A 16,344-nucleotide genomic window follows, 5' to 3' on the forward strand; every position below is an offset into this window, starting at 1 on the left:
ACAAAAAATATTATCTATATTTTTATATTGGGGGAGTAGAAAAGAAAGCAGCCCCTATACTGGGCCCTATTCAGTGGCAGCTTCTTGTTCCATAGGGTTAAGGAAGACTTTGAGGAAATAAAAGTTGTTTGGAAAAATCCAGGTGTAGTTGCTTTGCATGTTGTGATGGGTAGAAGGGATGAAGTGAAGTGTGAAGGCCCCTCACACCCTCCATCTTGCCTCAGACTATGTCCTGGAATCCTAGAAAAGAGGGGGAAAGACCTGAGGTAAGGAAAATGCAGATTTTTTCTGGGGAAATCCTTTGGAAATCAACTCCCATCCATCCTGTTCCCTTTTACGTTTCTGACTCACACCTAAGGTTGGTCCCCATGGCCCCCTCCCGCCCCATCCTTTCTTCTCTATGGCTTGGGTCTAACGAAGCCAACTCCTAATCAATGCCCCTTGTCCCAGGACATGGAAATAGAACTCTATACATCGTTACACTCTCTCTCAAAAAATTATGCCTAAATAAAGGCCTGAACAACTTCAGGAAAGTGAGAGCTATTTTAGTGGACAGGCCAAATCCTCAGCTTTGGATGGCACCCTCACTGCTCACTTGGTACCCACACCCCCAACGTGCACCCATACCAACGTGGCCATCTACCTACTGGGAACCATATGATCGGGGCTGAGGGGCACTAGGGCACCCACCCCCCATTCTAGCGGGAAGCAGTTTAAGGGGGTGGGGGCAAAGCACTCCCTTCTCTGTGCGGATCAGGGCCCCAGTTCTGGGCGTATCTTGCTTGCCCCGACACTTTCTGATTTGAAGTTTCGAACCCTGCAGGCCCTGGCGCGGCCGCGCCACTCAACTCTCCTGGGGCTGGGCGCTACAGCCCCGGACCGTTACCTGGGGCAGAGAAAGCGCCACTCTCATTCCTGCTTCTTGGGATTGTTGACGGCCACGTAGTGATAAAGAACGACAAGCAAGAAGAGCGACACGCCCAGCATGTTGGCGAAGATGGCGAGCTGCACGTCCGTAATCATCCTGCGGAGAAGAGCAGGCACTGAGTCTCAGGCCGGCGCATTTCTCGCCTTCGCCAGGACCCGTCCACGCCCCCACCGACCAGCCACCCGGCCGGCTGACCCGTGGGAGCCCGCCTTCGTGTCTCTCACCTGATCAACCCCACTCAGCTCAGACGCTCGCAGCGCACAAGCAGGAGGTAGGTGACTGGAGCCGGAACTTTGTAGCGCCGCCTCAGTTCCAACCCAGGCACTTCCGGCCGTGCGGCTCAGTCGGAACGGCCTCTCTAGCCCTGCTGTCTCGCCTGCTCCCCGCGGGGGGCTCTCACGGGGCGGGGTCTTGGGCGGGGCTGTGATGGGACGTCGAGCCATGGGGGGTGGGGCGGGCCCGCAGACCCGCGCCTAGGTTCCCGAGTCGCCCAGCTGGCGGCAGCTGGTGAGGCCAGGAAGACGGTTAGCAAAGCTGTGGCTACTCCTGGAGCCGGGAGTGGACTAGGGCGAAAGTGTGGTGGCGGGCGAGCCGGTCTGGGGACTCGGCTTGACCCCTAGGTCCAACCTCCCCTTTCCTTCCCCGGCCCCCTGCGGTGCTGCCCACCCCTCGCTTCCCGGCCTGGCCCAGCCAGGTGCTTCCTTTGGGTCTTGCCCTCCAAGTCCCCTCCCTGGGCTGGGAGGCGGGGATAGGGGTAGGGGGCGGTGCAGCATGGAGAGACGGCTGGGGCAGCGACTGCTCCTCTCCCCGGCGCCAGCCTTTCTGCCCTTGTTCGGACCGAGTTCAACGACCACGCTTGTGATCTGACCAGTGACTGCCTCACCCAGACTCCCTCCCTCCACCCCGCTCTCGGAGGTGGGCGTCGGAAATAGGGCGGACTCTCCCGGAATCAAAACCCAAACCGTGGGACTTGGGCCAAGTGGGAAATCACCCCTCGGATGTGAGGGCAGGGGGAACGGGAGGAAGGACCGGGACAAGAAAGAGGGGCCGTGGGTTCGAGGCAGAGTGGGTCGCTGAGGACGAAGAAGAGAGGCGACTGTGGGTAGGCGTCCGAGGGGCTCTGGCAAGGGCAGAGGCACCGTGGGATTCCACAACCTTCTGCCCGGTCAGAACGTTCTCCCCCTCACTTGTTGGTTCCCTCATCTTCACCATAAAAGGGAACAGCACCCAGCCAGGCTGTGGCCGGGGGCTGGGCTGTTGCTCGGGAGCTGTCAGGGGTAATGGAAGCCAGTTGCTTTGCGGTGGGGGGTGGGAGAGATGGGCGGGGAGTTGGCGGGGTGTGGGGAGGGGGGAGGCTCAGGGGACGCCACTGCTCCTCTGAGCCAAAGAAAACTCTACGGAAGCTGCTGTGGGGCTGGAACAGCTGGGTCAGGGGATCAGCTTGCCTGCCTGTGTGCAGAGTGAGCTGGGGGTACACTAGGCAGAATTCAGCTTCCTGGCCTGGGACCAGCAGCAGTTTGTCTATGCTCCAGCCTAGCAGTTCCCAAGCTCAGTCTCTACCTTTAGCAGTCTGTAGTTTCCCTGGCTTTCCCCATCTCACCCCCAGCCCCCACCCAGTATTTCCCAGAAGCTTCCTATTTAGAATCCCAAGACCAATATCCCTCCATGTAGCATTAGTGAAATCCTAGACATGTACTCTCTCATGCTTCCCTGAGAGAGCAGTCTGTTCCCAGCTTGGCTCTGTGAGAATGAGGGTCTAGATCTTAAAAGATTACACATCATTGTTTCATGTCTCCTGAAAATTTGAAGCAGACCCAAGTCCAGCCAGACGCTTAGGTCCATTGTTCAATCAGAACTGGACCTCCGTCTTGTTAAGCTCTAACCTGACCCTAGAAAGTAGAATTTCTAGACTGCAAATGATATGAGAAAAGGTCTTGGAAGTGCTTCAGATTCCCAAGGCTGATCTGAAATCAACTGACCCAGGTGCTTTAGCTCCTAGACTGTCAGAGCTTAAGGGGGCCTTTAATATTATTTTATAAAGAAGGAAACTGAAACCCAGAAGGTAATTGATTTGACCAAGGTTCTACGACTGGTTCAAGACAGAACCAGGACCAGAACCCAAGTGTCACCTATTCCTCTCTTCTCTATTCCACATTCCATGTCAAATTATGGACTCTACAGCTTATCCTAGGATCAGGGACAGAGGGAAAGGATTTGTTTTAGAACCACCAGAAATGTCCTTCACCTCCCAGGACTTCCCAGGCCTAGGTCATCGAGTCTTTATCACCCTTAAATGGGTCATTTGGCCTAGTGCCTGGAGGAAGTGAATTTAAGATATGGTCTCTGAGACTGAACTAGACTCAGTTAAAAACTTGAAAAAAGCTTGGATGAATAGTATGTGGGAAGTGAGACAGGCAACGCGTTATGCTGGAAGTAGATTTGGGGTGGGGGGACACTTATAGAGCTGAATCTGTGGTTCGTGTAACATTTTCAAGGAGAAGACATGAGGCCAGGATTAGGCTCAGGAGTGAAAAAGCAACAAGACATGGAAAAAACGGGACTAGCCCCGAGTCCAGGGAGGTCTGCTCCTAAAGTATTGTACCTGTGGGAAAGAGTTGGAAGGAAAAGAAAAACATACATTTGGGGAAGAGTGGACTTTTGCTCAGGTCCCCACAAGCTTGAATTCCCATCCAGGTTGGCCTGACCCGGTACCCAATTCATATTATCCTTCCCTTTTATTTCCTCCCAATATTCAGTCCTCTAACAGAGGGCATTAGGCATAAAATGTTCCCTTTTGCTGGTGCCCCTGGGAACATGAACTCATTGCTCGGTCAATGGTGGTTGAGGGAATGAATTAGTTGCCTAGTGTGTCTAGTTCCATTGCCACTAGACCCTTGGAAATCCCCAGTTTTGGAGAGGTTATAAAATAGGTCCTGTTCTAGTACCCCAGAGACTTAGCCTTGTTTTGATCTCAAGAACTCTTTTGCCAATTGCATTGGAAATTTTTGGTTGCCTGCCAAAACCACCATACCACCACCACCATATCCTATCTAACCTTCACCTCCATTGTAGCCTGATTGCCCACACCTGAGGCCGGCAATGGGCACTATCCTCCCCAATGAACCTGGAGCAACTAATTTATTTGATATCTCACAAATGTTCATGTCGGCTCTTAGGTTTAGGCTGTCTCCTAATTACAAGACGAAACGAAATGCAACCTACTGCAACTGTACTTCAAAGCCAACATTTTTCACTTGACACACTTAAAATGTACAACAGATTTTTAAACTTCACGGGCCAGGAGAGGGAATGGAGACAACTGGGCAGTGATAAGATGTCAGGGAGGTCTTTGCAAGCTGCCAAGGGAGAAAAGAGTGAGAAGGGCAGGGAAAGAAAATCCATAGCAACAGTCAGGGAAAATCTGGAGGCGAAGTGGTCTGGCTTCCTGCCAGGGGTGTGGCCAGGGCCTAGAACTGAGGCAGAGACCAAGGACGAAGCTGCAACCTTCCCATGACAACTTTGAAACCGGCAGCTCCTGAGACTGTTTCCCTTAAGTCCCCTTGTGTGCCAGTCTAAGACCTCTAAGGGACAACCACACATTTTTGTTGCTGTTGGTTCCAGCCTTTACTTTCACCATTCTGTCTTTTTGCCAACACTTCTCCTAGCCATCAGGGTCCCATTCTGGGCCATAGGATCTCAGAGGCAGATCACTCAGAGTCACATCGGAGATCTGGTTGCATCCATTCTCATGACTTCCTACTATTGCCTGTAAAAATGATTCCCCGAATCAAGACCCACATTTCTAACCACCTCCTAGACATTTGGAAACCCTGGTGGCATAGTGGTTAAGTGCTACGGCTGCTAACCAAAGGGTCAGCAGTTCGAATCCGCCGGGCCCCCCCAAGGAAACTCTATGGGGCAGTTCTACTCTGTCCTATAGGGTCGCTAGGAGCAGGAATTGACTTGGCGGCACTGGGTTTTCCTAGACATTTATTTCCTCTGGGATATGTTATTCTCATCTTAAACTCACTATGTCCAAACTAAAGTTATCTCTCTTTCCTTCAAACGTGCACCTCTTCCAGACTTCCCCATCCTGGCTAGAACCCTGGAATCTTCTCTGGTGTCTCCCCTCATCTGGACCCTCATTCCAGAGGCAGTGACCAAGCAGTTACCATCTTCCCATTCTTTCCATGGTCACTGCCACCACCAGAGCCCAAGTCTGCATCACTTTGCAATGTAGAATTTGCAAGGGACCTTAGAAAACTAAGAGCTCCTTCCTTGTATAAAGACTGATGCCCAGTGGAGTCATGGGATTTGCCCAAATTTATAATGCTAGTTAGAGGGCCAACTTAATTGTGCTCATGAGGAATCTGTACATGAATCAAGAGGCAGCCATTTGAACAGAACAAAGGGATACTGCATGGTTTAAAGTCAGGAAAGGTGTGCGTCAGGGTTGTATCCTTTCACCATACCTATTCAATCTGTATGCTGAGCAAATAATCTCAGAAGCTGGACTCTGAAGAAGAATGGGGCATCAGGATTGGAGGAAGACTCCTTAACAACCTGCGTTATGCAAATGACACAACCTTGCTTGCTGAAAGTGAAGAGGACTTGAAGCACTTACTAATGAAGATCAAAGACCACAGCCTTTAGTATGGATTGCACCTCAACATAAAGAAAACAAAAATCCTCACAACTGGACCAATGAGCAACATCATGATAAATGGAGAAAAGATTGAAGTTGTCAGGGTTTCCTTTTACTTGGATCCATAATCGACACCCGTGGAAGCAGCAGTCAAGAAATCAAAACAAAAACCGCATTGGGCAAATTGGCTGTAAAAGACCTCTTTAAAGTATTGAATAGCAAAGATGTCACCTTGAGGACTAAGGTGCGCCTGACCCAAGCCATGGTGTTTTCAGTCATTTCATATGCGTGTGAAAGCTGGACAGTGAATAAGGAAGACCCAGGAAGAATTGACTCCTTTGAATTGTGGTGTTGGTGAAGAATATTGAATATACCATGGACTGCCAGAAGAACGAACAGGTCTGGCTTGGAAAAAGTACAGCCAGAATGCTCCTTAGAAGCAAGGATGACAAGACTATGTCTCACATACTTTGAATATATTATCAGGAGGGATCAGTCCCTGGGGAAGGACATCATGCTTGCTAAAATACAGGATCAGTGAAAAAGAAGACGACCCTCATCGAGGTGGATTGACACAGTGGCTCCAACAATGGGCTCAAGCATAGAAACAATTGCGAGGATGGCACAGGACTGGGCAGTGTTTTGTTCTGTTGTGCATGGGGTCGCTATGAATCAGAACTGACACAACCGCGCCTAACAATAACAACAACACAACAACAGTTAGAGGAAGAGCTGGGACTAGTATCCTTGTGCGTTGGCACCCTGCTTATTGCTCTTACTGATAATTTCTTCTTTCTGTGCGTGAATGTATTCTTTTACTCAGAAACTTGTAACCCTAATTTGTCCACAATCTACCGCTCTGACTTTTTTCCTCACTTCTTCCTGACACAAATAAGAACTAATATTTATCGAACATTTATTATGTGCCAGGCACTGTTCTAAATGCTTTACACATATTAATTTGCATAATCCTCAAACATCCATAAAGGGATGTGTTATTATTATCCTGGTGCTACAAATGAGGAAACTGAGGTAGTCCACTGCCTGAGCCTGAAATCTCTCCCTCCCCTCCTCTCTGTTCTTCACTTTCTTTTTTCCAATGCTCGTCAGGTCCTCTCTGTTCCAACAGCTCTACTCTGATTACCCCTAGCATCCAGCTACCTTACCCCTCTTACCCAGAACACTTAATCATCCATTTGCCCTGCCCTCCTTGGCACTCAGTGTATCCTGCCTTGCGTTAGTTCTCTGTATCGGTGTTTGTGTCCCATTCCCCGTGAGAGCCCGAGTCACTCCTTAGCGGACAGTGACTGAGTCTTCTATGCCTCTGCTATCTGGGCACTTCTACAGTGCATAGCGCCTGGCATACAGTGCTCTCTTTCTCCTTTCTGTCTAGAGCTCCAGCTTCTCTCTCTTAAGCCTCCCACCACACAGGGAGATCCTGGTCCAGGACACAGCACTGAGGAATAGATAGATGGTGAAGGAGGACCAAGCTTACAGACTCAGGTACCTCACAAGGAGCTTTGAGATCAGGCTAATGGCTGAATGTGACTGAGGACCGTATCTGCTACAGAGGCTATCAGATTTGTCTCCAGGTAGGGAGTGGCTTCCTTTGGTGCTATACAGATAAGTCCCAATTCACCCCACCCCCAGTTATGACCTGACCTTCCTCACCATGGCCAGCCTGGACCCATAGTCATTTGGTCCTTGAAGAAGGAGATTCTCCTGTTGCCTGTGTCCTTTCCACTGTTGGACAGAAGACTGCCCTCCTCCCATCTCCAGATTCCTGTCTTCCTCTTCTGTGTTCTCTGAATTTCCTGCCTGCCTCAGTGGAGTCCTTTCTTCCTTTTCCTCCCTGGCCCAGGGCCTCTCTCCCCTCTCCTCCTTTTTCCCAGGACAATGGCCTGGGTTTTTAGATTCTAATCTCAGCCCTACTCTTGAATTGCTGTACTACCTTGGACAAATCGCTTCCCTACTCTGGTGTCAGTTTTCACATCTATAAAAGGAATCAGATGGACAAGCTGGTGAATGATGTCCTGAGCCCTGCAAGTCCATTCTCTCCTCTACAGTCCTTCTCTCCCCGCTGGGCCCCTCTCCCAGGCGAGGCCTGCCCTAGCCCCAGGAGAGCTGTGGTTCTGGCTCCTGTTGCCTGTCTATGGACCAGCCCTGGGCCTCCTCCCCAGCTCTGGCCCCGGCTCCATGTGGCCCATCTGAGAGGCTGGCCCCAAGCCCAGTGGCAACTCCACATTTCTCTGTTTTTCCTTTTTTTCCCCCTCTTTCCCTGAGTTAACAAGAAGCAGATGTGGCGCACGATGGTTGGAGAGGTGGGAGGGGAAGGGGGAGGCTGGATCGCCAGCCAGACAAGGGGGAAGGGAGGGGAGTGAGCAAGGGAGGGAGGCAGGAGGCCAGGGCCCGCCCCACAGCCACCCCTTGTGCCTCTGAACAGCCACAGGGGCAAAGCCCTGTCACCCCCAGGATCTGGTCATCAGGGGAAAAGGACAGGGAGACCAGAAAAGAGCCAGCTGGGGCTAGGGGGCGGAGGCCCAGGAAGCAGCATCTGAGAGGGGCAGGGACCAGGCACAGGAGGCCAGGGGCACAGAGAACAAACTCCCCTCAGAAGTGGAGAAGAGGAGAGCGGAAGGAACCAAGGGAGGGACAGACGGGAGCCTGAGGAGGAAAGAGGAGGGGGAGAGGGGTCAGGCCAGGCAGCCAAGGAAGAGACGGTGTGGGGGCCGCAGGCAGGAAGCCTGGGACGGGGACAGCGAGCTCTGTCCTGCCGAGCCGCGGCATCCCCCAGGGCCGGGCAGTGGTGCCAGCTGCCAGGCCGGGATGTGCCACTGAGAGCCACCAAGGAGCGCCCCAACCATGGCCCCCAGCGCCCTCTGGAGCTGCTACCTCTGCTGCCTGCTGACCGCCTCCGCGGGGGCAGCTAGCCACCCTCCTCGCGGCTACAGCCTCTATACGGGGGGTGGCAGGGCCCTCAGCCCCGGGGCGCCCCAAGCCCAGAATGCCCCGCGGCCCGCAAGCAGACACAGGTAAGAGGAGGCCCAGCCCCAGGCTGGAGGTGGGTGGGTTGGCTGGTTGGAAGGTGGACATGCTGCCACCGCGTTGGCTACCCTGCCCTGGGCTGTCTCCCCAGGTGTAGGGAAGGGGGGAGAGAGGAAAGCTTATCCATCAGGTAGCTCCTCAAATGCCCACCTTCCCAGAGGTCTGTTTCCAGGGCCCCCTGCACTGATTGGCTCCCAGGTAACCTGAGGGGGATCAGCGCCCACATCCCCCCAGGGGGACCTGTAGTTTGGTGCCCAGGGAAGCCACCCGTAGGGGTGTGGCCAGGCTTTCCTGACAGCTGCCTGGTGAGTGCCAGCCCAGGATCCTTGAGCAGATGTTTTGTCCTTTCTAGGGCTTCCTTGGCCCCATCCAGTAATCTGTAAGTCTGGCACCACTCTTGCTCCCGAGCAGGACACAGATCAAAGGCCAGCATGAATGGGGCAAGTGTGTGGAACTGCTAGCCTCAAGGGAGGCAGGGTTCATCAATAGCTTATTCTCTACTTAACCTTGAACTGGATCATGGCCTGCTCCATGTCTTCTCCCCTGAGGCACCGGTGGATGCCAGCATCCAGGGGATCATCCCCAGGGACCTGGCCATCCGGCTCGCACAGGGCATGCCAAGATAAGACTTGAGAATGGGCCAGAAATGGACACAAATAAGGGTGTGAATTCAGAGGCTCTGCAGGTCCCCACAGCCATGAGTACTGACTTCTCTGGTTGTGCTTTTCCATTTTGGGCCTCTCCCATCTTGAAAAGTCTTTATCTGCTCCTGGTGCACAGGAAAGCATGGGAGAGCTGCCCCTGCCAAAGCCCTGGCTCTCGCTGGTTGCCCAGGGCCCTTCATTTTCTGATGTCACTCAGTCCCCCTGGTAGTCCCTGGGGCCTCCTCTGGGGCACGTGTCTCTGGTCCTTGGGCCCAGGTGGGGTTGTGTCTACAGGAACTGGTGTGCCTATGTGGTGACCCGGACAGTGAGCTGTGTCCTTGAGGATGGAGTGGAGACCTTCGTCAAGCCCGACTATCAGCCGTGTGGCTGGGGCCAGCCCCAATGTCCCCGCAGTATCATGTGAGCTCCCTCTGCTGGGGCATGGACTGGGCCAGTGGGCACTTGGTGGGGGCTGACCAAAGGCCAAAATATTGGTGGCCAACTCAGGGAATTCGTACAAAGCAAGCAGGCAGCAAGGGGCAAGACTAGGCAGCCACGGTCAGAGCCATTTTGAGGAGATGCTATGGCAAGTTTGGCTGGTGGGATACCGAGGGCAACCCCACCTAGACCACGTGCCAACCCCCAAATGCCTTCTCTGGGCTGGGGCCATCCTCAAGGAGAGGAGTTCAAAGTTCCAGCACAGGGCAAGGAGAGTAAGAGCAGTGATTTGGCCCTTGGCCAACAAGCTGACAGCTGTCAACTGAGCAAGGCCACATGCTAGACACTAAGGGGGACCCAGCTGCTCATCTCTGAGGACAGGGGCCAGGGCCACTGATAGGACAAGGAGGAAATAAAGAGGCCTCCCTCCACCTCTCCCAGGTACCGAAGCTTCCTCCGCCCTCGATACCGTGTGGCCTACAAGACAGTGTCGGATATGGAGTGGCGGTGCTGTCAGGGGTACGGGGGCGATGATTGTGGTGAGGGTCCTGCCCCAGAGCTGGGCCCCGCTTCTACCACACCACGCCCTCGGCCCCGGCCTGCCCGCCCCAACCTCTCTGGCTCCAGTGCAGGCAGCCACCTCAGTGGGCTAGGGGGAGAAGGTGAGTAGGGAGCTGCTGGGGAGAGAAGTGGGAGACCATCCTAGGTGGAAAATGTGGGGCCGGGTTGCTGAGGAAAACCCCAGACTGCTCTAAGTCAGGGGAAGGAAAGGGAGAGAAGGGAGCTGATGAGATCCCTGAGATTCTCTCTCTCTCTGTGTGTGTGTGTGTGTGGTGTGTGTGTGTGTGTGTGTGAGTGAGAGAGAGAGAGAGAGAGAGACAGAATAGTGCTCACATGCGCCCACTTGTGACCAAGATGCTTCCTCATTGGGAACAGCTGTGGGAGGAAGGGGGATTCCATTGAGAAACTTGGTCCTTGGGGATAGACAGTTGAGACTACAAGTCCTAGCATGCACTGCAACACGTCCCAGGCCCCTCTGGCCTTTGGTGACTGCAGGTCCCAGAATGCAGCAGTCCCTGTTGCTTGCTTTCCCTTGCGTGTGTTCCAGGCACTCCGGATGGGCTGTTTCCCTGCCAGGGAGATAGCAATAACTGTGCTTATTGGCATCCTGGCTGACTAACTAACCCACTACAGCCCCAACAAGCTTGCCATGGAGCCTCTTGTTTGTCCCAGCGGTGTTGTGGGGAGCGCTGCCCAGTAATAGCCACTGTCATGGTGTTCAAAGTGCCCCCACCACGTTCCCATTTTGCTCCTCTTGACAGCCCCATGAGGGAGGGCAGATAGTGTCACTCCCATTTTACAGGTGAGGAAACAGTTTCCAAAAAGTTAAGAGGCACTGTGCACAGTGGAGAGGACGTGGCCTTGGTGATCAGACAGGTGACCTGGGTTTGGAACTTGGCCTGCCACTTGTTAAACTTGTAACCCATGGCCCAGTTACCTGGTATCTCTGGTCCTCTGTTTACCAGTGTATAAAATGGGAAGCATTTGTGGTATCTTGCCCAGTGAAGGTGTGGTAAGGGGAAAGCCATGGCACACATTTGGCCTAGAGGCATTCAGTGAATGGAGTTTCCCTTCTTTCTTTTCTTGCCCAAATCACCCAGCTAAGTTGTGGAGGAATCGGCCTAGGACCGCTGTCCTCGCTGGAGCTGGGGTGAGCAGGGCTTAGTTGGTGACGACAGATAGGGAGTGGCGGATACAGAGGTAGCACTGAGCTCTGAGGTCTGGTCCCTCTGCTTGATGCCTTCCCCTCTCTGCTAGGTCCTCAGGAGTCAGAGAAGGTGCAGCAGCTGGAGGAGCAGGTGCAGAGCCTGACAAAGGAGCTGCAAGGCCTTCGGGGTGTCCTTCAGGGACTGAGTGGGCGCCTGGCAGAAGATGTCCAGAAGGCTGTAGAGACAGCCTTTAACGGGAGGCAGCAGCCAGCAGATGCAGCTGCCCGCCCTGGCGTGCACGAAACCCTCAATGAGATCCAGCACCAGCTGCAGCTCCTAGACAACCGCGTCTCCACCCATGACCAGGAGCTGGGCCACCTCAATAACCATCATGGTGGTGGTGGCGGCAGCACCCTGGACTCAGCCCCGGCCCCTCCTGGCCACAGCGAGGAGGTGCTTCGGGAGCTGGAGCAGCGGCTGCAGGAGTCCTGCTCTGTGTGCCTGGTGGGGCAGGAGGGCTTCCGCCAGCAGCAGCAGGAAGACCGGGAGCGGCTGCGAGCTCTGGAGAAGCTGCTGGCCTCAGTGGAGGAGCGGCAGCGGCAGCTGACCGGGCAGGCCCTGGGCCGCAGACCCCCTCAGGAATGCTGTCCCCCAGAACTGGGCCAGCGACTGGCAGAGCTGGAGCGGAGGTTGGATGTTGTGGCTGGCTCGGTGACGGTGCTGAGTGGCCGTCGAGGCACTGAGCTAGGAGGAGCAGCTGGGCAAGGGGGCCACCCCCCAGGCTACACCGGCTTAGCCTCCCGCCTCTCTCGCCTGGAGGACCGATTCAACTCCACCCTGGGTCCCTCAGAGGACCAGGAAGGGGGCTGGCCTGGGGGCCCGAGCCACTCACTGACTGCTGCCTGGGGCCGACTAGAGAAGCTGGAGGAGCTGCTGGCCAATGTGAGCAGGGAGCTGGGTGGGCGGCTGGATCTGCTGGAAGAGCAGGTGGCGGGGACTGTGCACGCCTGTGAGCAGCTCTGCTCTGGGGCCCCCGGGGAGCAGGACTCCCAGGTCAGTGAGATCCTCAGTGCCCTGGAGCGCAGGGTGCTGGACAGCGAGGGGCAGCTGCAGCTGGTGGGCTCAGGCCTGCACAAGGTAGGAGCAGCTGGGGAGGCCCAGCAGGCCGTGCTGGAGGAACTGCAACGGGCCGTGGGCCAGCTCCAGGATCGCATGGATGCCCAGGATGGGACAGCTGCAGAGTTCACTCTGCAGCTGAATCTCACAGCTGCGAGGCTGGGCCAACTGGAGGGTCTGCTGCAGACCCGTGGGGACGAGGGCTGCGGGGCCTGCGGCGGTGTCCAAGAGGAGCTGGGCCGCCTTCGAGATGGCGTGGAGCGCTGCTCCTGCCCCCTGCTCCCCCCTCGGGGCCCTGGGGCTGGCCCGGGTGTTGGGGGACCAAGCCGAGGGCCATTGGATGGCTTCAGTGTGTTTGGGGGCAGCTCAGGCTCAGCCCTGCAGGCCCTACAAGGAGAGCTCTCCGAGGTCATTCTTACCTTCAGCTCCCTGAATGACTCACTGCATGAGCTCCAGACCACTGTGGAGGGCCAGGGTGCTGATCTGGCCGACCTGGGAGCCACCAAGGACCGCATCATCTCTGAGATTAACAGGCTGCAGCAGGAGGCCACAGAGCATGCTACAGAGAGTGAGGAGCGCTTCCGTGGCCTGGAGGAGGGACAGCCGCAGGCTGCCCAGTGCCCCGGAGTAGAGGGGAGGTTGGGCCGTCTTGAGGGAGTCTGTGAGCGGTTGGACACTGTGGCCGGGGGGCTCCAGGGCCTGCGAGAGGGCCTTTCCAGGCATGTAGCAGGGCTCTGGGCTGGGCTACGGGAAACCAACAGCACCAGCCAGACACAGGCAGCCCTGCTGGAGAAGCTGCTGGCAGGGCAGGCTGGCCTGGGCAGGAGGCTAGGTGCCCTCAACAGCTCCCTGCTGCTCCTGGAGGACGGGCTACACCAGCTCAGCCTGGCGGACCTCACTGGTGAGGGGGCAAGAGGAGGCCTGGGTGGGGAGCCCCTTTTCAAGCCCTTTCTTTCTCCTCCTCTCACCCCACAACAGCGCTCCTTGTTCTCATCTATTTCTCCTTGCTCTGCCCAGCATGCGTTGCCAGTCTCCTCTATCCTAGGGGAAACAGTTTTTTCATAAGAGATGATCCAAGGTCACAGTTCCCTGTCCTCCCTCTGAGTGCTCAGATGGGTGGAGGTGGGATGTTGTTCCACCAGGTATCCAGCATGGGCACTGAGAGGCCCCGGCTCCTCACTAACCAGCAAAGCCCCACCTGTTTCATCCATAGAGTGCATAGAGCCACCACCTTCCTTGTCTGTTGAGAACTTTATAGATCTCCTTCACCATCGTTTTGTCACTACAGGGCCAGCAGGTGAGGCTGGGCCTCCAGGGCCTCCTGGGGTGCAGGGGCTTCCAGGTCCTGCTGGGCCTCCAGGACCCCCAGGCAAGGATGGACAAGAGGGGCCTGCTGGACCACCAGGTATGTGGGTTGAGAACCTCCTGGGCAGCCCCAGCTTGATAGTCCACCCTGAACCTGAAAGAGAAGAGAGGAAAGGGGTGAGGAATTGGGGGTCCTATATGGCTGTTAAGAAGCTCTGGTGGTGTAGTGTTTAAGTGCTTAGCTGCTAACTGGAAGGTCGGCAGTTCAAACCCACCAGCTGCTCTGTGGGAGAATAATGTGGCAGTCTGCTTCCATCAGATTTAGAGCCTTGGAAGCCCTGTGAGTGTAAAGATTCACAGCTTTGGGAACACTACGAGGCAGTTCTACTTTGTCTTATATGGACGCTTCGAGTCGAAATTGACTCGGTGGTAATGGGTATGCGGCGGATAGTGGGAGGAAAGTGATTAGGAGCTGGGACAGTCACTAATTGCATATGTTGGCCTCACTGCTGTATTGAAGACTTCAGGGTGAGCCTACAACGGCTATCTAGGGTGTGAAAGGTGGTGGGACAAGGGCTCATGGCCCAGCACTTGTACAGCATGGACACTAACTATTCCTCCTTTTCTCGCTGTCCCCATTCATGCTTTGAAATCCACATAGCTCTCAGCACAGTGGGAGGGACTGAGCAGGTGTTTGCTCAGTGACCTAGTGAGAGCTGCCCTACTTCTCATTGCTCTCTTTCCTCTTCCATAGGTCCCCAAGGCGAACAGGGTAAGTTTCTTTCATCGGATCCTGGAGGAGGTAGAACCTGAACCAGGGGCTGGAGGATGGAAGGCCTCAGGCAGCTAGAGGTCTGGGAGGGGAAGGGCCTGGGTGGCCCTGCACAGAACATCCACCCTAACACCCACTCTATCCCCACCCAGGCGTGGAGGGGGCACCAGCAGTCTCTGTGCCCCGGGTGGCTTTTTCAGCTGCCCTGAGTTTGCCCCGGTCTGAACCCGGCACAGTCCCCTTCGACAGAGTCCTGCTGAACGATGGGGGCTACTATGATCCGGAGACAGGTAGGCCTGGGGGGAGCCTGGGGCTGGGCACGTGGGGGGGATGGGTAAGGCTGTGCAGTGGTAGGTTATCATTTTTGCCTCTTCAGACAGTGCCTAACTTCATTCTTTGATTTGGGGAGATCCCTACTCCTTCATTTATTCATTCTCACCACCCTTGGGGGTGGAGAGAGGAGGAGTCATTCATTCAACAAAATCTTTAGCGGGGGGCCTACTCTTGCCAGGCACTCTTTTAAGAGCTGGGATGCACTACTGACCAAAATAGGCAAAATTCCCTGCCCTCACGGACCTTAGTTTCTATTGGGATAGAAGTAAAAAGACCACAGAGTTCCCTCCCTAGTCTAGGAATTCTGAGTGGGCTCCCCGAAGCCTCCCTGGCCCAGCCACGTGTCTGACTGACAGCCATCCCTGTCCCCAGGCGTGTTCACAGCGCCACTGGCCGGACGCTACTTGCTGAGCGCGGTGCTGACTGGGCACCGGCACGAGAAAGTAGAGGCTGTGCTGTCCCGTTCCAACCTGGGCGTGGCCCGCATCGACTCCGGCGGCTACGAGCCGGAGGGCCTGGAGAACAAGCCGGTGGCCGAGAGCCAGCCCAGCCCGGGCGCCCTGGGCGTCTTCAGCCTCATCCTGCCACTGCAGGCCGGGGATACGGTCTGCATCGACCTGGTCATGGGGCAGCTGGCGCACTCGGAGGAGCCGCTCACCATCTTCAGCGGAGCCCTGCTCTACGGGGACCTGGAGCTCGAACAGGCATAAAAACAGGGCCGGGCCGCAACGGCTCCAAGTGTCTGCGCTGGCTGAAGAGCCTGCGGCAGAGGCGACTCCGAGGGTCCCCGCCTGGACAGGAGCCATCTCAGACGCCTCCCGCCTCGGGGCCGCCATCTCCGGACGCGCGGCGGTACTCGTGCCCAGAGCGGCCCCTCCCCAGCGCGCCGGGGTGGGACTCCAGGGTCCCTTCGTCCAGACTTCTGGCCCCATCGCCGTCGCCTCCAGACCCGGCTCCAGGGCCCGGACTGCAGAGGAGCCGATCTTTACACCCTTGGCTCCCTCAACCGACCCTCAGGCGGATTCCCTACGGTCCAGGGCACTCCCCACCGCCATACTAAACTATTCAGGAATAAAGACACTTTTTTTTTTCTAAAAAAACCCAAAAAACTGTTCTCCAGTATGTGTTCAGGGGTACGTAGGGGATGGGGTGGCGGCAGAGAACGGCCTACGGAGGGAGTCCTGGGTTCCAAGCCGGCTTGCCTCCTCCCCTCGGGCTCCGGAGCGGCGCTTCCAGAACTTGCTCTGGAAATGCGGGCCACCAGGTGCGCCCGAGGTTAGAGCTCCAGCGGGACCGCCTCCCGGTCATGTCAGTTTCGCCGGCGCCCGCCAGGAGGCGCTGGGAGCCCAGACGCCGCGCCGCTCATTGTGTCTCCCGTCACGTGGCCACCGCCTACCCTAACAGGCCCC

The 16,344-nt window shown here is 55.8% G+C and overlaps 2 protein-coding genes across 3 annotated transcripts; one reads left to right on the forward strand and one right to left on the reverse strand.

Moving 5' to 3' along the window:
• Window positions 1-8: 8 nt before the first annotated feature.
• On the reverse strand, window positions 9-1,024 carry OST4 (oligosaccharyltransferase complex subunit 4, non-catalytic). The gene is made up of 2 exons (XM_003411930.4): window positions 887-1,024; window positions 9-240 (listed from the first exon to the last, which is right to left on the reverse strand). Exon 1 carries the CDS (start codon window positions 1,021-1,023, stop codon window positions 910-912), a length of 114 nt encoding a protein of 37 aa, XP_003411978.1. The 5' UTR covers window position 1,024; the 3' UTR covers window positions 9-240; window positions 887-909.
• Window positions 1,025-7,974: 6,950 nt separating this feature from the next.
• On the forward strand, window positions 7,975-16,057 carry EMILIN1 (elastin microfibril interfacer 1). 2 transcript variants are annotated; one of them, XM_003411838.4, is made up of 8 exons: window positions 7,975-8,605; window positions 9,557-9,682; window positions 10,142-10,362; window positions 11,519-13,426; window positions 13,814-13,930; window positions 14,585-14,602; window positions 14,755-14,892; window positions 15,308-16,057. In XM_003411838.4, the coding sequence occupies exons 1-8, from the start codon at window positions 8,436-8,438 to the stop codon at window positions 15,643-15,645; spliced, it is 3,036 nt and encodes a 1,011-aa protein (XP_003411886.2). In that variant the 5' UTR covers window positions 7,975-8,435; the 3' UTR covers window positions 15,646-16,057. The 2 variants fall into 2 exon arrangements, with proteins under 2 accessions (XP_003411886.2, XP_023406295.2); XM_023550527.2 differs by lacking the exon at window positions 9,557-9,682.
• The last annotated feature ends 287 nt before the right edge of the window (window positions 16,058-16,344 follow it).

This window comes from Loxodonta africana, chromosome 12 (genome assembly GCF_030014295.1).
Source record: "Loxodonta africana isolate mLoxAfr1 chromosome 12, mLoxAfr1.hap2, whole genome shotgun sequence".
Taxonomy (NCBI): Eukaryota; Metazoa; Chordata; class Mammalia; order Proboscidea; family Elephantidae; genus Loxodonta; species Loxodonta africana.

What these genes read in the sequence shown, in the direction of transcription:
- OST4 (XM_003411930.4), bottom strand. Translation starts at nt 1,023, where the DNA reads ATGATTACGGACGTGCAGCTCGCCATCTTCGCCAACATGCTGGGCGTG.
- EMILIN1 (XM_003411838.4), top strand. Translation starts at nt 8,436, where the DNA reads ATGGCCCCCAGCGCCCTCTGGAGCTGCTACCTCTGCTGCCTGCTGACC. An exon ending in CAATGTCCCCGCAGTATCAT is followed by an intron (nt 9,683 to 10,141) that starts GTGAGCTCCCTC and finishes CACCTCTCCCAG; the next exon opens with GTACCGAAGCTTCCTCCGCC. An exon ending in CAGCCTGGCGGACCTCACTG is followed by an intron (nt 13,427 to 13,813) that starts GTGAGGGGGCAA and finishes TTGTCACTACAG; the next exon opens with GGCCAGCAGGTGAGGCTGGG.